The 19,569-nt window shown below is 48.3% G+C and overlaps 1 protein-coding gene across 6 annotated transcripts in view; it reads right to left on the minus strand.

Moving 5' to 3' along the window:
- ATP2B2 (ATPase plasma membrane Ca2+ transporting 2) overlaps window positions 1-18,997 on the minus strand; it is a 136,671-nt gene extending 117,674 nt beyond the window's left edge. For 5 of the 6 annotated variants that reach the window (XM_090284173.1, XM_090284172.1, XM_090284171.1 and 2 more), the window contains exon 1: window positions 18,484-18,997. In XM_090284173.1, coding sequence (XP_090140299.1) covers window positions 18,484-18,682 — 199 coding nt within the window. In that variant the 5' untranslated portion in view covers window positions 18,683-18,997. The remainder of the gene's footprint in view (window positions 1-18,483) is intronic. The other variant, XM_090284175.1, reaches the window with a different exon arrangement.
- Between the last annotated feature and the right edge of the window lie 572 nt (window positions 18,998-19,569).

Raw genomic sequence — 19,569 nt, forward strand, 5'->3', positions numbered from 1 at the left:
ACACACCTCATCAAGAAAAGAGGTGTGGGAAGAGGAACAGGAGAAGGCAAGTTAGGAGACTCAAAGACAAGTCCTGACTCTGTTACCCACTCACTGTACCACCCTACACAAGTCCTCTCTGAGTTCTGTTTTTTTACTATAAAATGGGAGGCTTACCTCCCAGGGCAGCCGTGATAGGAAAGGAGATCATAAAAGTTATAGGGCCTGGCAGAGTGCCTGACAGAGCCCCAAGACATTAACATAGGGGATCTAAAACCACTGAAAAACAGGAACCCCACTGGAACTCACCCTCAGTCAACTGCGGAAAGCAATTCCCAGGCATCCAGTGTGTCATTTCATAACTCGGTTAAATGTCACCTTCACAGGGAAGCCCCCTTGACTGCCCATCTAAGCTGTCTCTCCCCTTAGTCACACTGAAATCCTTTACCCATCTGATATTTTCTTTTTTTCCTCACCCAAGGATATATTTTTATTGGTTTAGAGAGAGGAATGGGTGGTTGGTGGGAGAGGGGTAGAGAGAGAGATGTGCAGAGACAGTGAGAGAGAGAGAGAGAGACATCGATGTGAGAGAGAAACATTAATTGGTTGCCTCTTGTATGTTCCCAGTTTGGGATCAAACCTGCAACCTAGGTATGTACCCTGACTGGGGATTCAACTCACAAAATTTGGTATATGGGACAACACTTCAACCAACCAAGCAAACTGGCCAGAGCCTGATATTTTCTTGTTCATGATTTGTTTATGTATTTTTTGTTGGATTCTTATAAGCTTTGTGAGAGTAGGGATTTTTTTGTTTACTGGTGTATCCCCAGCACCTAGGACAGCAAAAAGCATCAAAATAGGTGCTCAATAAACACTTCTTTAAAGGATCTATAGACTTCTGGCCAAGATGGAGACATAGGTAGACATGCTTCACCACCCTCCACAACAATAAGAAGAAATACAACTGCCTCAAAACCAAAAACAAGCAGAATTACCAGAAAACTGAACTGCATGGAAGTCCAACAAACAAAGATATAAAGAAGCACTACTCATCCAGGTAGGAGGGGCAGAGAGGACACAGTGTGGCAGCAGCGGCACCAAGGCAGTGGTTGTGGCTGGCCAGCAGAAAAAGCAGTCACACATGATAAAAGTTGGGAGAACACCTGGGGAGTGATCCCAGCCCTGGACAAGACTGCACAGCTCATGGCTCCCGTGTACAGAAAAATAAAGCCTCGTTGCTTCTGACTGTGAAAACCAGTGGGGATTGGGCAGTGGAAGAAACTGCTGGTCCCTCAGTGGAGTCCATTTGTTTAGAAGGCCTCCATCGTCCTAGAACATTTGCAAACCCACCCACTCTGGGAACCACAACCAGGGCAACAGCTAGAGGAATGATAGTCACATATGGGAAGTGGGAGAAGTTCCTGGAAAAGGGGTAACTGTTGAGAAAGCAGCATCGTTCCCTCTCAGACCCCTCCCCCACATACAGTGCCACAACATGGTGAAACAGGTCGCCCTGTACTGAAAAATATCTAAGGCTCCATGCCTTACAATGTAACAGATGCAACAGCTTTACCTAAGACACAGGCAAACACAGGAGGCAGAGAAGTATGGCCCAAAAGAGGGTGCAGATGAAGGTTCTAGTGGGAGAACTAAGTGATGAGTTGATAGTCAACCTAACAGATGAAGAGTTCAAAACACTGGTAATGATGATGCTCACAGACTTGAAAGACACGATTAAGTATAACAAATGCATAAAGGAAGAAGTGAAGGCTATGCTAAGTGAAACAAAGGAAAATCCACATGAGACCAACAGTGAAGGGAAGGAAGCCGGGGTTCAAATCACTGATTTGGAACATAAGGAAGAAATAAACAGTCAACCAGTACAGAATGAAAAAACAAGAATTGAAAAAAATGAAGAGAGGCTTAGGAGCCTCTGGGACAACTTTAAACATGCCAACATCTGATCATAGGGGTGCCAGAAGGAGAAAAGGAAGAGCAAGAAGTTGAAAACTTATGTGAAAAAATAATGAAGGAAAAGTTGCCTAATTTGGTGAAGGAAATAGACATATAAGTCCAGGAAGCACAGAGAGTCCCAAACAAGCTAGACCCAAAAAGGACCACACCAAGACACATCATAATTAAAATGCCAAAGTTTCAAAATAAAGAGAGAATCTTAAAAGAAGCAAGAGAAAAGCAGAGAGTTCCCTACAAAGGGGTGCCTATAAGACTCTCAGCTGATTTCTCAAAAGAAACTTTGCAGGCAAGAAGGGACTGGCAGGAAGTATTCAAAATGATGAAAAGCAAGGACCTACAACTGAGATTACCCTATCCAGCAGATCTATCATTTAGAATGGAAGGGCAGATAAAGTGCTTCCAGACGAGGTAAAGCTAAAAGAGTTCATTATCACCAAGTCATTATTATATGAAATGTTAAAGGGACTTATTTAAGAAAAAGAAGATCAAAACTATGAACACCAAAATGACAACAAACTCAAAACTATCAACAGCTGAATCTAAAAAGTAAAAACAAGGGGCAGGGCATCTATAGTCTCAACATTATAATTACTATCATCGATTTTCAGTTATAATCTTTAATTTATCCTGGACAACTGTAATAAAATAACAATAAAAATGATTTAATAAATTATCCTGGAATCCCAAGTGATATTAATGGAGGGTCAAGCTCTATAGTTTTAAAGGAAGCTCTGGTACTCAGATCTCCTGGCAGCCTGTTCTTGAGGATCCACAACAGGGTGGTGGCTGGATCACGCCAGGTCTGCAGGGCACAGTGAAAAGTGTAGATGTCATTCTAAGAAAAGTTGGGGCCATTGGGTTTTGAGCAGGTGGTGGCACAAGTTGACTCATATTTAAGTTTACTCTGGCCATTGTGGGGAGAAGAATTTAGAGGCGGAGAGGATGGAGAAAAGAGCGGCTCATACATCCATTATTTTCATTTAATTTTCTTAACAATTTTGTAGGTAGGTATTTCTAAACCTACTTTTCTGATGTGAAAACTGAAACTCAGAGAGGGCAAGTAATTAACTTGAGTTCACACAGCAAGTGGGTAGAGGAGCCAGCATTGAACCTCCAGTTAGTCCTCCATGTCCAGGTCCTGCCAATGGCTCCAGGACTGACAGCCTTCACAACCTCTGGGTCTGGGATGCCAGACTCATCTTTTTTTTTTTTTTTACTGAATTTATTGGGGTGACACTGGTTAATAAAATTATATAGGTTTCAGGTGTACTATTCAATAATGCATTATCTGTATATTTTATTCTGTGTTTATCACCATTTATCCATGGATCCATCTTTTATAGCCCATGAGTCCCAGCCCCAGGCGCCCTTGAGAATGTTGCTGAACACAAGGAGGCAGTGAGTGAGACCTGGAAATCAGAATCAAGTTCTCACTGCCCCATTAACATACCAGATGTCTGCCTATCCCCAGCCCTGCCCTGCCCCTCTTTCTCACATTTGGGCCTGAGCTTCATGGTGTTTGGAGCAACTGAAAACTCGCAGGCCTCTGGGCCAGAGTCCAAGCACCACTCTGCGAGGAGCACAGAGTCCTGGGGACACCTCCTCATCCCCTTTTGACAGATGGTTAAGGTCATGAGGCATGGCCTCAGCCAGGCCCAGGTTTTACTTCTACAGCTTTGTGACTTGGGCAAGTCAGTCAACCCTGTGTGCCTCAGTTTCCTCAAAAGAGGGATAAGAGAAGCATCTTGGTTTGCTGTTCAGTACAAGGTAGTCACCAACTCAGCTCTTGTTGGAGGACAGGGCAGCACCTCTCCTTGGTTCCCTTCTAAATTGGATGGCCTGGCTTGCCCTAGGCCAAGCCTTCTGCTGGCCACCAGGTGATCTCCAATAAGGGGGAAGCAGGAGACACTCAGGTTCTTGGGTGGGGGGCTGCTTCTTCACCTTGGCCAACTGTGGCCATGAGCCAGGGACCTGCAGTTACAGGAGAGACCTAGCATCTTCCTGGAGAGTCAATGGGGCTCCCTGGGGAATCATGGATTCACTAGACTTAGGATGCCCACTCTGCCTGTAGTTGTGAGATTAGGCCTAAGTCTTCAGGGGTATTTCCTTCTTATCTGGACCACTCCCAACCCTTGAGGGTCTCCATTCACTCTCATCTACCCTTAGGGGTTATTTGAGAAGCCTCTGTCCTAAGATACTCTTCGACTAGGGGTATCTGTGTCCTCTTGGGAGAATCGCTAAGGATGGACTCTCAGTCAGTACGACAAGAGGTTTAGTTCATTTACTTCCCTATCTGGAGAAGGTGAGGGGGCTGAGGTGGGGTAGGGGTGTGGGCTGGCTGTGGCTGCTCTGAACTCCGGTGCTTCTCCTGGCTGGGCGTTTTGGTTTGCTGTTCTCAGAATTAAGCTCTGGATTCTTTTTAAAGATTCTGGGACTTTAAGCAATGGTGAATTATTGTTTTAAAAAACAAAATAAACAAAACCTCATAAGAGAAAAAGTACAACTTAAAGAAATTATCAAAAAGAGAAACAAAAGCAGGTGTTGGGTTTTGGCTGACTAGTGACATTTCTGCATTCTTTTGGGAATTAGGTGCCCCTTACTGGGAGGAGTCTTGGTAGCTGTCAACCAAGACGTTCCCCCTACTTTCTGGCCCAAGGGTAGGCATGCCACCAAGCCAGGACACTCACATGCTCTCTCCTTGGACTTGGAGTTGGTGATGTGCAGGCTCGGCTCACATCTTCCTGTGAGAGCTGATTGTTACATTTTCAGGTATTTTTGGGAGCTAGTTGTTAGATATAGCCATTATCAGATTTTAATAACAACTTACAATTTATACAAATTATATTTAAAAAGGCAACAAATGCCCCACATTCATCGCTTCCTAATTATTACACTACATGTCACTAGGCTCTGTTCTCTTCAATCTGCATTGTAGAAACACTCATAATGATGTGCTACCAGTGCGCCTCTTCTGAGCTCCGCATTCAATGCCATCGTGTTGGGGACACAGTGGGAGCATTTACACCAAGAAGTCAGCACACACTGCAAAGGAGGACTCCCTCCCAACCCAGAGAGCTGCCTGGAACCCTGAGTGACACAGGGCCCGAAGCAGCAGGAGCAGGTTTTCCCCCACCCCACACTCCCCAAAGGGGCATCTGTCCCGTCAGTCCTACCACCGATCCCTGCCTGTCCCAGTTTCATCTGGGAAGACACAACTAGGTTTTCCAGCCTTTGCCCCAACTTGAGACCAGCCCATTTTGCCCACAGATCTTTATGATGCTGCACAGACAGTTTCTTTTGCTTACAACCAGCATGTCCTCACTGACACCCCCCACCCCCTTAGGAGGCTGTCCCACCAATGTAGAAAGAGAAGCTGAAAAACTCTTGCTCCCAATCTCACTCCACAACCCCAACACTGGCACAGTCTGGATGTTTCCTTTAAGTCTTTTTCACTTGCGTCTGTTTTAATGGAGTTGTTGCATGTACCATGCCAAGCCCTGCTTTGCTCACATCACGTTATTTCACAAGCCTCATCCACATTGCTTCAGGTTCTCTGAATCACCCATTTTCTGTGATGTTCCATCAGGCACAGGGAAGAGCTGAAAGGGGCTTAATTGCTCTCCTAATGTTGGGCATTTAGGAATTACTTAAAAAATATCACACAGGGATGTGGTTAAAAAAGCATTCTCATTTGATTTTGTGCCAGATGGCTGTGCGAGTTTCAGCAAGATCTTTCCTTCTCTGGGTTTCAGCTTCTTACACCTATAATATGTTCATGATGATGATGATAATGATAATAGGAATCATAGTAATAATGGCAGTTTCCGGTCCCTGTGGGCTTCCTGCACTGTGCTGTGTGTGCTTACTTGTGCCAGCTCATTTATTCCTTACAACGGCCCAGGAATCAGCACTACTTCACAGGTGAGTAAACAGGTTCTGAGAGGTGGCACCACACAGCTGGGATTCAGACCCAGGATGTCTGCTGCTTGACGCTTAGGCCACACTGCTACTTCTAATGCCCGCTGTGTGATGGGCCCTCAGGGTCACACGTCCATATAGACATGAGCTCGTCGGCCCTCGCCACAGTCTCATCTGTTTCCATTTTGTCCCCACCTTATAGGAGAGAAACTGTGGCTGCAAGTACAGAAGTGCTGTCTTAAGTCAGAGTGTTCTGGGTTGAATCGTGCGCACCCCAACACCTCGATCACAGACTTCCAGCCTCCACAACAGTGAGACAATGCATTTCTGTTGCTTACATCACTCAGTTTGTGGTCCTTTATTGTGGCAGCCCCTGGAAACTACACAGTGGCAGAGGAGGGATGGACAAGAGAGAACTGAGGGTCAGGGGGGAGCTGGGGAGGCTGCAGGAGAAACAGGGAGGAGGGCCGTCTTCCCCTTTCACCATATGCAGGGACAACTTGGGCAGGCCCTTTCCCTCCTGGGACTTAAGAGTCTCATATGCACACTGGGATTGCTAGATGAAATGATCCCTGAGAGCCATCCCAGACCTGTGGTCCCATGGGTCCATGAGTCCCCCAGGCCCTTTTCCCAGCTGCCCTGAACCTGCTCAGCTGGTGTGTGTTTGGAGGAGAAGCCCCAGGGAAGGCTCCATTCCGATGTTCTGTCCAGCAGACATTTTCCAAGAGCTCATCCAGTAGTCTGCCCTTGAGGTTGTTACTCCTTTATTGTCCTCCTTCAATTCTCCTGTAAACTCTATGACTAACTGACTGCCCATCTAGTGCCAGATGCCCTGATCACACCCTGCCTGCAGGCAACATTCTCCTTCTGCTTCTCTGACTTCTCCTACTTTGCCTGCTGCTTGCCCCCTTAGTAGCTGACATTCCTCAAGGACCCGTGCTTGATGAGGACCCCAGGTGAGCTCCTTCCTGCATATTTATTGAATGTACTCTGTGCTGGGCACTGTTCTAGGTGCCAGGATACAGCACTGAACAACACAGGCCCAAATCTCTGCCCTACCATGGTGACTACCCTCCTACCCCATACACGTTTGGGACTTGTTAGTAGAGACAAGACTTCTCTATAGACATTTGTCATCTGATGTTCCACCTCCAGGCCCACCCTGTCTCCAGGGTTCCAGGCCTACCATCCTATCCCCCAGGCCCTGAGGTTGCACAGTGCCCAGCACAAACCTTTTATCTCACCCCAGACCTTGCTCCTGTCCTTGGTGGCTTACCTCTATCACAAGCGGCTTAGTTGCTGTCTTGAAAACTGAGTCTGCATTGACCCGTCTCCCCTCACCCTTCTCCTATCACAGGCTGAGTCCTGCTACTTGAAGCTCCTTCCTCTCCCTCCTCTTTATCACCACCTTCCTGGCTGGGTCCAGCCCCATCACCTCTCTTTCAGATGCTTTTCCCCCTCCCTCCCCGCTGGCTCTATCTACAAACATTCCAAACCAAACTCATTACTGCCAGACCAGTTGTCTTAGCCACACTATTTCTCTGCTTAAAAACATTTGGGGCTCCCCCTTGCCTCTTATTTTAAGCCCAAACTTTTGGACTTAACATTCCAAGTCCTAGTACAGACTCTGGAGTTGCCTGCCAGGGTTTAAACCCCAGTTCTTTCACTCATTAGTTATGTGACCATGGATAAGTAATTTAACTTCTCTGAGCTTCAATTTTTTTTATTTGCAAAAATGGGGATAATACCAGTGCCTACCTTTTAAGGTTGTTGGGAGGATTAAATGAGGTATGATGTATGTAAAGATCTTAGAATGGTATCTGGAACATCTGTAATGCTCAGTAACACTTAATTGTTCTCACTGGTTGCTCCCTCCCCCAAGCCCGAGCCAGACAGAATGATAGGCTCTTTCTTTTATATATCCTTATTCTTTGCCTCTGTGCCTCTGTCCATACTTTTCCCTCTATCTGGAGTGCCCTTCCCCTGTGTAAACCCTACCTATCTCAACATCTTGCTCAATACCACCTCTTCCATGCAGCCCTTCTGGATCATAATGCTGGAAGAGCTTGCTTCCACCTCTCAACTCCATGGCAACTTGTCCAAAGTTATCCCACAGAAAGAGCCAAATCCTCTCTCTTCAGAAATGGTCCTTGGAATCATTTGCCGGGACCACGGAAATTTCCAGGGGGCCTCCCTTGGGGTAGAGACTGATGCTGGCAAGGTGGGTACAAGGGAGCCATCTGCAGAGGCGCTAATTTCCACTGACTATAAATAACTCCGGGTCTGAAACCACAGCAGGGGCCTGGATTGTGCCAAGAGGAGTAAGATAATCGTCGTGGGGAGAGGGGGCCTGCATAAATAACTTACCTGCTCTGTCAGAGCCTCTCGTGTGACAGGCAGGCCTGGAGGGAGAAGCTGCCTCAGCTCTCTTGACCTTTGTGGGACCCAGGCTGGGTGGACAATGGAGATTGCCTAATGTTAGAGATGGTCCAGCCTGCTTTGCTGAGCAACATCTCTCACCCCTCGGTTCACTTGACAGATAAGAAAATGGAAATTCAGGGGCACAAAGTAATCAGCATCTGGCGTCCTAGGGCCCTGGGCTTCTACAAGCCTGAGACCTATTCCCAGGGAACACCCATAGGCTTTTGGAAGCCAGTGTGTATAGGGCTCCAAAGCCACCTGGGAGGAAAGGTTTGCTGGGCAGGGATTTAGGGTGAGAGGCAAAGGGCACTGCCCCTGCCCGGGCTGTGGTGGGGCCTTGGCGATACCTGAAGGATTTGAAGTCAGTCTTTCAAGGGAAGAGGAATCTGGGGCTTGGCTGTGAGCTAGCCACTCTTTGGCCAGTCTGATATTTGCATTGCCAGGGGTTGGGGGTGGGGGAGCACGGAGGTGGTGAGGGCCCTCTGTGGGCCAGGCACTCTGTGTATTTTTTCACTTAATCAACAGACCAGTATGGGTCCTGGGAGCTGGATTTTACCTGTTTCATTTTACAGATATAAAAATGGAGGCACTGTGAACTTAAAATAACCTGGGTCCCAACTGAGGCTTTAGAGACTTGAGTTTAATGAGTGTGTTTCTCCTATACCAGAGGTTTTCAATTTTTTTTCTTTACTTTTGAAAAACAACAACAACAAAAACCCTCTGTTTAAAAAAAAAAAAATCTTACCAGATGTTTTTACCATGAAAAACAGATTTTAAAAAAGGAGACTTTATGGTACGTGATGGAGAGGAAAGGCCACTCACCATCTCCCTGTTCCCTGGGGCACCTCTGTAGAACCCCACGAAACCCAGTATTGTGAGAATCAGCTCCCAAATCTTCAGCTTCCCTGCACTCCGTGAGTTCTTTGGCTCACCTGGCCCTTGGAGAGGAGCTATACTCAGGGCTTTACCCTCGCAGAGCTCACAGCTCATTTCATACTCACATGGACAGCACAGAAAAACATAAATGTTATTATCCAAGCTGACAGTCTGCATACGCTGCATGAAGAAACCAACTAAAACCCAGAGTCTACAAAAGTCAGCCCACAGTTTGTTGGCTGGAGTCCTCTGAACTTTGAGATACATCCTCGGCTCCAGGCAGAGTGAATTCCTCATGTCTCCCTGTGCATATACTGGTTCTCACCTCAGGGCCTTTGCTTAGGCTGTTACCCTCACTAAGAATGTGTTCTCCACACCCTGGGTTGAGCATCATCCTGCAAACTGAAAGGCTGCCAGTTCAATTCTCAGTCAAGGCACATGCCTGGGTTGCTGGCCAGGTACCCAGTTGGGAGTGTGTGGGAGGCAGCCAAACAATGTTTCTCTTGCATGTTAATGTTTCTCTACCTCTCCTTCTCCCTTCCTTCCCCTCTCTCTAAAAAATAAATAAATAAATAAATAAAAATAAATAAATAAAATTAAAAAAAATCTTAAAAAAAAAATAAAAGTGCTCTCTTTCCTATCTCTGCAAGTGCAGCTCCTCCCTGTCCTTGGAGATCTAGCTCAGAGGAAGCTTCTCCTGATTTTGTCTCCAATTGGCAGGGAATGACCCTTCCTTCAACCTTCAGCACATTCCCTCTTGCTGTAATTAGTGTCAACAGGAGGAAGTAGATGAAGGAAGTCATGTGTGCACATTTGGGAGCCAGCCTGTCTGGGTACCAATCCTGGCTGGGCCTCTTGTTAGTGATGATGCCCTGAGCCCCATCTGTAAGTTGGGGATACAAACAGCTCCTGTTTCACAGGGTTTTGTGAAGATTCAATGAGGTAATGTGTCTCTGGTATCACAGCCAGTCGCCAGTATTGCAGCTAGAGTGGGAAAGTCTTCATGGAAGGGGTGGCTTACAACTCAGTTCTGCACTCCTGTTTCCTGGGAGCTCTGGAGAGGAAGGGGGTCAGGAGGGGGTCCCCTCTCCTCCCCTCTGCCTTGACTTAGTCCCTGGCTCCTGCCCATGGCTGCCATCTTCCTTGCTTGATCCTGCCTGCTTCTGTACCCCTGGAGTTGTCTCCTACCTGATCTCTATCCCCACTCCATGGATGGAGAGGGAATGTCCTGGAAGGTCTCCCTGTCCTGGCCTTCTCACCTGTCTCACATAGAGCCACACCACACAAAAATTGCTCCTGGAAACCATTTGGAACATCTTTTCCCAGAAGAGCAATGTGGCCCAAGCCTGCACATAGTAGGTACACAGCACATCTGCTCAACAAATGAATATGCATCAGCTTACATTTCCACTTGACATGACAGAAGCAGAGGAAGCAATGGGTTAATCTCTGACCACCTGTATCTGCTGGTTCTGGGAGGTGGGCATTATTATAATGCCAATTACAGATGGGGAAATTGAGGCTCAGAGGGATGGAGTGACTTGCTTAAGGGTCTTGGTGGTGCAGCTGGGACTCTGAGTCCATGCTCTTCTCATTCCTTCTCTTTTCTGAGCATGCACTAGGCACTTAGTGCTTACTGCAATATTATTCTGCAAAGCAAAAATGCTTTCATGGAGATGACTTCTCTCCAAGCCTTTGTTTCCTGCTCAAGGGACTGCTGTGAGGACTGCATGAGATAGAGAGCCTGGCCCTGATAAGTTTGCACACAGTAAATTACAGCTGCTGGATGGCTTTTGGACTCAGGCTTTTTGCATGGTTGGTCTGCCTACTGAGAGGCTCACCTGTAAATGCTCCCTTCCACTGCCAATATCCTCCATGCCCCCTCCTCCAGGGTGCCTGACTATGCAAAGCACCTACCAGCCCAGCAGCAGCATCCTTGGGACATGGCGTCCCTTTGGTCCTGCTGGCATTCACTCAGAAACCCTTGGTTAGTGGCAGGTCAGGCCCTTTGCCTAACTGTTCTGCACTCTGCTGGCCACGCTTAGGCCTGCAGAACTGTTTGCCTAGCACACACTCTCCTGCCTCTGCCTGAGAAAATGGGTAGCACATATTAATCAACATGTAGGTTTATTTTATTGATGATTCAGAAAGATGTGCGGATGGCATTCTGGAAAGCGTCCACGTATGATTCATCAGACTTTCACAGAAAGCTGTGCTTTTAAAGGATTTTTTTCCCCATGGTGGTGGTGGTGGGGGTGCATAAGTGCTGTAAACCAAATATGGTACTGAGATTAAAAAAAAAAAAATCCTAGATTCATATGCATTGCTCAAGCCCACTGATCTTCCCAGATAAGCTACCTTTCTTATCTCTACCAATTTAAACTCACAGAGAGTTCCTGGTATAGAATAATAAAACAGCTGACCTTGATATACCACCTGTCATGTGCTGGGCACTAAGCATATTACTTTGACTCTCACAGCAACCCTATGAAAGAGGCACTGTGACTACCCCATGTCATGGATGAGGAAAGTGAGATACAGAGAGGTTAAAGAACTGACCCAATGCTCTGCAGCTAGATAAGAAGTGGAGCCAGAATTTGACCATGACATGAGCCGGCCACTTCACTGCTAGAACATTAGTTGTAGACCTACTTTGCCTACGGCCAGCTTATTCCTATTATCCTGATGTAGTTATTAACAGTGCTATGGTTTGGCTATGATCACTCCATATTTGGTGCTCCTGAATTCTGCTTTCACTTGTCAACTGCCTTTTTAAAATTAAAATTTAAATTTTTTATTGATTTTAGAGAGAGAGAGCAAGGGGGAGAGGCAGGGAGTCGGGGAGAGAGCGAGAGAGGGAGAGACATCGAGGTGAGAGAGAAATATCAATCAGATGCCTCTTGTATGAGCCCTGACCAGGGCTCAAACCCACAACCTAGGTATGTGCCCTGACTGGGGATTGAACCTGCAACCTTTGTGTGTGTGTGTGTGTACAGGACAATGCTCCAACCAACTGAGCCACCCAGCCAGGGCTCAATTGTCTTCTTAATGCTATCCTTCCTCCCTATCAGGCCAAGCACACCTCAAGGGCACAGAGCACACCTGCTCTTACTCCATACGCTCTCCAGTACACAGTAGGAGCCTTCCACATAGTAGGCCCACAAACATGTGTGTTTTATGTCTTCATCCCCTTCCCCTCCCCTAGTCTCCATGTGGTCTGTGTGGACTGACTTGCCCTGCTTGCAGTGAGCATGTGACCCAGGTCTAACCTATCTGCCTATTCCATCTTCCAGCCACAGGGGTTGGTTCAAGATTGGCCATGTGACCCCTGGTGGCCCAGTGATAGTCTATTCTGGTACTTAAGGGGAAACCCTGAGAAAGAGATGCCGTTGGCTCTGGAGTGGCTGGGATGGAAGGGTATTAGCCTGAAGCTGCTGGGGCCCTCATGAGATGAGGCCCTGCCTGAGGACAGTGGAGGAGAAAGATTATAGCAGAGGGATAGACAAAACCCTCCTGCAGCATTGGAGGCCCTGGATCCAGCCATGCTTGAGGCCAGAACAGTCACTAGAATTTTTGGTGGTACAAGCCAGAAAGTCTTTTTTTTGCATAAGCCAATTTGAGATGGGTTTCCATCAATCGTAATCCTAATGGATAAAAATACTCAATAAATATTAGAAGATAATAATTGTTTTAAAGTACTTTCAATTCACTATCTCCAAATGGCAAAGAGCAAAGTAGCACAATGCCCATTTTACAGATAAGAAAAGTGAGGTCATCACTGATGAGTCCGAACACCTCCCCAGTTTTGGTGCTTTCCCCTCCTCCACCCCTGCATGTATTTGAGAAGGTGGCTAGTTTTCTCAGCCTCTTAAATACTTTGATAAGTTTTTCTCCTCCAGGCCTTGCATCTGGCAGAGTCCTGGGCCTTAAAATGGAGCACAGGCCACTTCACATGAAGGCCCTGGGGAGCGGTCCTCATTTATCTCTGGCCAGGCAGGGAAGTCAGCATGCAAACCCTATATCTGACCGACCCTAGCTTCACCCTATGGCTGAATCTGTGGCTGCCTCAGTTTCCCTATCAACCTGTCAGGGCCCCAGTGATCTTTGGTGAAACAGAAAATAACATCACAATGACAAACAGAAGATCCACACCTGCTGCATCCACATTCTTCCCTGTGCCCAGCTAGTGGCAGCTCTGTGGATGACCTGAGCACTGCCAGATTAGATGGCTGTTCTCAGCCAGCATTGTATTTATGCCACACAAGGCACCATCCCCCATGACCTGCCCTTCTGTCCTCCCTCAGCCCCTCTCTCTCCTGCACTTGGGCAGGCTGTAGGATTCATACAAAATTAACCGAAGGTTCCGTTTCACAACGCTCTGAAGTATCCAGTTCCCACCCCATCTGCTGCTGCCCCATCTTCTTTGTCCCTCTTCCTCCCCCACTGCGAAACACACAATGCAGGGAGTGCCCAATGGGACCTGTCTCAGCTGCCCCTCTGACAGCCTGAGGTGCGGATGACAGGAGTGAAGGATGAGGGCTGTGTGTGTGGAGGCTCAGGAAAGTGCCACTCTAGGCTTGGGGAACTGAAGCTATTTGTTGCATGGCTGATACGGGGTGTCCTGTGTCCCGTCTCCAGGTTGCAAACTTCCATCCTCCACAAGGAGGGGCACCAAGGCATTCCCCAATCTCTTCTTCCTCCTACTCTTCCTTCCTTCTGTGAATAATTTTGAGCCCCCAGGCATTGTACGAAGTGCTGGGGACCTGGTGGAAAATGACAATCAGCTCCTCTCTCCAGGACCTCGCAGGCCACCCCAAGACTCACTCTCCAACTTTCCAGACTCACCAGGAGTCCACCTACTCTGGGAAGCCTCCTCTGATAGCACGTTAACTCTTCATTGGGCATTGTCTTATTAATTGCCTGATTCTTTCACGAGGACGGGACCCATGCATACTTTCTAAAAGAAGTATTAGGCATAATAGTAACAACAATAACATCATTTTGTAAGTGTCCAGGGTCTGCAACACACTGCACTAAGCTCTTCATGTAGTCATTTGTGAGGGAGGTAGAGCTATTATCTGCATTTCACAGATAAGGCAACTAAGGCTCAGAGAGGTTACACTGAATTCTCTGTGTCCCTTAAGAAAGAGTAAGTGAGTCAGGACTTGAACCTGGGTCTCTGGGGCCCTGCTGTTCTAACCTGCAAGGATGTGGAAGAAAGGGAGGACAGTGGAGGGTGGAAGGAAAGGCATTATCAGAATGGAAAGAAACCAACAGTGGAAAAGGAAAGAAGTGAAGCTCAGGTGGGGGCAGAGGGGAGGCCAGGTTTATACAACAGTTATCCTTGGAGTTAGGTAGAAAACCCAACACTTCAGGCTGTAGGAGCTGAGCCATGGTCTGTGCTGGCCACAGGTGGTGCCCTGGGTGGGTGGGAATAGATTTCTATGGCTTTAAACCTCCTCTATCACTTGCAGAGATCTTTTTGCCTAAAATTAGCTGGATATGAATGGGAAGGCTAATTTATGCGTGGCCTGGAGCAGTTTCCTATAGTGTGACTCAGAGGCCGGCTCCTTGCTCGCCACAGCAGATTGGGGGCAGGAGATGTCCTGAACGGCCAACCCGAGTCCCTGTCTGGAGCTGGCATAGCCCCAGGCCACATGGCTCTAAGTTGGGGCCTGGAGTTGGGGGCCAAATATTTCTGTAAATCAGATGAGGGCAAACAGGACAGGACAAATGCTGCACATGAGAGAGAATAAAGAAAAGTTATCTGGTGGCCCCACCATACTCAGGCCATCATCAGACAGAGAGCACCGTTAGAAGACTGTGCCCAGGTGCACATGCCTGGCTCAGGGCTGACTGCACACCTGGACGCACTGTTCGTCAGAGCTGTGTTCAAAGTCTGCTTTGATGTGAGTGTTAGTGATGACCTGGAGCCCTCATGCTTCTGGACACATGTAATAAGGACGCAGAATAGCCTACTGCAAAGTGTGGCACCATGTGGGGACGTTGGCCAGTGTTCCGGAAGAGTCAGATTCCACCCTTTCTGGAGAATACGACTGCTTCTTCCAGAGTAGTGATACTTATCATAAAAACAAGAGCTGACATTTATTAAGCACTTAAGATACTAGGCACTTGGCCTCATCTCAATGAATAACGATGTTCACAACCCATTTTACTGATGCAGAAAGGAGGTGTTTAGTCTCTGGGGCTGAATCCTAACACAGCCAGGTGCCATTATAAGCTGCTCCACTTTGTCTCATCACAACCCTATGAGGTAACCACTATCATTATACCCATTTTACAGAGAATAATGAGGAAACTGAGGCATAAAGAGGTTGAGTAACTTGCCCACAGTCCCACAGCTGGTAAATGCCAGGGCTGAGATTTGAATCCAGGTTACCCAAGTCTGGGGTTTGTGGCATTATGCTCTTCTGCCACCCCCAAGCCTCTTTCAGCTCCACTTGCACCCTGGGAGATCCTTCTAGGGATCAAGACAGAAGGGCCTCTGGTTAATCCTACCACAGGTTCTCCTCCTCCCAAGAGATCTTTCTCATCAGAGATCTCATTTGGTCATCATGAAAAATTAGGAAACCAAAGCTTAGAGAGGTCAGACAAAAGGCCCAAAGGCATACACATGGCTGGCAGATGGCAGAGCACTAGTCAGAGCTGTTACTATTCTTTCTATTTTACAGATGAGAAAACTGAGTACCCTTTATTTTTCATGAAATGCCTAACTCTTGTAACACACTGGTATTCTATAGAATTCTGTCTGAGAAATGATGCTTTATTCTATGCTACCTGCTTTCCCTTTTCTTTCCTCCATAGCCTAACACCTCATCCTCCAGGAAACCTTCTCTGCCCACCCACCCTACCTACCCTATCAGCTCTGGGACCCTTGCTGTTACTTGGTTTGGATTATTTGCTGTTTTGGTTGCTCAGACATCTAAGCTATTCCCTGTGGGCTGAAAATCACTGGTCGTGTCTTTGGGTTTAAAACTTTTTAAATTTAATTTGTATTGCATTTATTGGGGTGACATTGGTGAATAAAATTATATAGGTTTCAGAGGTACAATTTTATAATGCAGCATCTGTATATTATACTGTGTGTTCACCAGCCCAAGCCAAGTCTCCTTCCATCACCATTAAGTTATATACCCTATTCTGTGCCATGTACCAGATTGGGTGCTGGATGAGAGGAGCAGGACAGGATTCCTGCCCTCAGGTGCAGGACACGATGAGCCAGCTGGTAATGACCCTACATAGTGCTGGAGCTTGGCAATGGGCCACTCAATTTTCCAGGGCCTGAGAGCCTGTCAGGTGGGAGGGGTGGGCAGGTTTCTTAACCCAGGGTCCGTTGCCTGGCTTCAAGGGGCTCTGAGAAGGCACTGAGGGTGTGAGCCACATCTTTTGCATGCGGTTGGCTGTTTTTCTGGGGAGAAAGGCCACAGCTTTCATCCAGGCCTGCGACCCAGAGACACTTAAGAACTCCTAACTCAAGTGAATCTCCTGGTCCTCTTCTCAGGGAAAAGACCACTGGGAAACCCTGCCTCCTATCAGGCTGGGTAAGCCACCCTGATGGCAGAGGAGAGGATGGGCCATTTTGCCACAGACTGGTGTTCCCACAAGGCTGGGGCTCAGGAGCCCCAAGGCAGAGATTGTTCCTATCACAGGGCCCCATGTGGACATTCTCAAGATCTGAGCTAGAATCACAAAGTGAAGAGAGGACGTTTCCTCTATTCCCACTCTCCCTGCCAAAAAAACCAAACACCAAGAAGGAAATAGTGTCTAAATTTCAGCCTGGGCTCAGCATGTAGACACAACATCCAGAGACAGCAGCCAATCTGGAAAGAAGGACCAGGCTTAGCTCTTCCTCCTCACCCAAGAGGGGCCCAGACAAAGAGGGACACCCTGACCCACTGGGTGCAGTGGGGTGCAGGCACAGGCAAGCATAGACAGACTGGCAGACCCTTGTTGAGACGCTAAGTCTACAAGCTGCCTCTACAGGGAATGCTTTCAGCATTAGTGCCCAGCCATGACCAGGGCATGGGGACCAGAGTTAGAAGATGGAGTGAGCGGGACCTCCAACCACAGATTTGTCCTCTGTCATCTGGGGATAAGGATTCAGATGCTGCTTGCCTCCCAGGTTGTGGTCTACACATGGGGGAGGAATTGTCATCCAATCGCCTTAGAATAATACGGCTCCTAATTGTTGAGCGTCTACAGCATGCTCAGGCCGCCACCAAACACTGTGAGGTAGGCGTTGGCCCCATTTTCCAGAAGAAGAAACTGAGGCATGGTACAACCTCCTTGCATGAAATTACAGGATTGGGGAGTGCTTGGGTAGAGCCTCACACCCATGCCTTTTTGGGGTACGTGTAGGGAACTCTTTTCCCCTCATGGTGAGGGGAAGGTAACTGTGGGGATGGAGGTTCAGACTGAGCTCTGTGCCTAAGCTGGGCTGGCTTCTCTCCTCTGTGCCTCATGAAGATGAATGGGCTTTGGTCCACCCCACAGAAGCCCCCAGGAGGTTGAAATCCTCTCTCTCTGTAGATCCCAGGCCTACTTATTTTGACAGTTGCAAGAATGTTCCACACCTATGTCCAGGGCAAGACACACATAGGCATCTGTCACCCTTCCTGTGATGGACCATCTTCTTGCCTGCTGTGTCTGTCCAGCAGTTCCAAGGCCTATGGCTGTCCCAGAAACCTAGGAGTCCCTTAGTCAGAGTCTGGATTTGGGACAGTTGGACACAACGTAGCTCAGCAGCAGGGGTTGGGGAGCTGGAATTGGCTGCATGGTGCCAATGCTGTGGTTCCATGCCGGACCCTGGACCAGGGGATTTCTGGGGCCTGGGGAAGGGAGGCCAGGGGCCGGGTGGCTGAATCCTGGAATCCAACCACTATAGATGAGGTGGGGAAAGCAGGAGCCTTATCTAAACTTTTGTAAAGGTAAGCAAGGTGCAGTTCCTATTCTGGTCCCACTGGCCTCCCTCCTGGCCCCACTTTGGAGACTGGGTGCCTCCCAGATTCCAAGGCTGACGAGCCCACCCCTGAGGTGTATATGAGCCCTTGACCCTGTTCCTGTGATCTCTCTGCAGATGGCTTGGGTCATAACCCAACCCATAATGGGAAGAAAATAGAAGCCCCATTCCCTGGCCTATCCAAAGGGGCTGACCCTCAGCTAGAATACAACAGATGGCCATACTGGCATCTCAGCCCACGTCCAAGACATCCCTAGAGTTAAATATTATGAAGCCAACACTGACAGCAGTTGCCAGGGCTGCAGCCCTGGGTTTGAGTCTTCCACACCTACCTTCAACAGGTGAGGTTTTGAGGCGCCGACAGATGGCTTCGGTGTCCCCATAAGTCTCCTTGATCTTGACCACAGCCTCAGTGCCCCGCAGTTCCATGAGGGAGCGGAGCTCCTCCATCGTGCACCCAAACTCGCCCCCATGGCCCGATTCATTTCTTTGGTTTTTGGAGTAAAAGTCGCTGTTGGTCATGTCACCCATGTTTGCCACAGTTCGTGCTCGGGGTGGGCCCCGAGGTCAGCGCTGGGCAAGAGGGTGCCGGTGATGGCTCTGTGTGGCTGTCCTCAGTTCAACCTCACTGGATGTCTGTGGCTCCTGGTGGTCGACTCCGGGTACTAGGGGGAGGGGGTGGCTGAGGTGGGCTGACAACAGCAGTGGTGAACTCCAAGGGGTGTCCCTGGGTGCAGGGTGAAGTCCAGGGGCCAGAGGGGCTCAGGGTTGTAGACCCAGTAGTCTCCATTCAGCAGGGCCCATGCTGCTCCCTGGAGCTGGCATCTACATGGTCAGGGGTGGTGGCTCCTGTGAGGGAAAGCAGAGAGTGGGGACAAGGGTCAGGAACTGGAGGCTTCAGGGGATGGGTACTCATAAAGGTCCCATGTACATGTGCATGCATGCCCACTCAAAATAACACCCATATACCTTAATACGAGTGCTTTGTACAACACCCAAAGCACACCAGCACAACTGTAAATCCAAGCACACTGGCACTCTCCAGGACACTCCATGATATATCACGCCCAAGGCACAGCCTGACAGACTTTCCTAACACACTGCAATCTCCTAATTGTCCACGGTGCTATGTAACACGCTGACTTCACAACATGCGTCCTGGTACAAACACACCCTCAGACATGCAGAGTTCAGGGTGCCCTGCAACACCCAATTCACCTGCTTTACGGGCCCACCCCACTGCCATACACACACAGCAATGTACAAGCCACACTTCCCACGCACACTGGTGAACAGCCCCTTCCCTGCATGTGCAGTGTCACACGCAGCCGCATTTCTAAGCATACATCTAACATCCCCACCTCCTTCCCTCAAAAATATCTGTGCTCATAGCCTCTCTGTGCACACCCAGACGTCTG

This window comes from Furipterus horrens, unplaced genomic scaffold (genome assembly GCF_987537825.1).
Source record: "Furipterus horrens unplaced genomic scaffold, mFurHor1.1.pri manual_scaffold_7, whole genome shotgun sequence".
In the NCBI taxonomy this organism is placed as follows: domain Eukaryota; kingdom Metazoa; phylum Chordata; class Mammalia; order Chiroptera; family Furipteridae; genus Furipterus; species Furipterus horrens.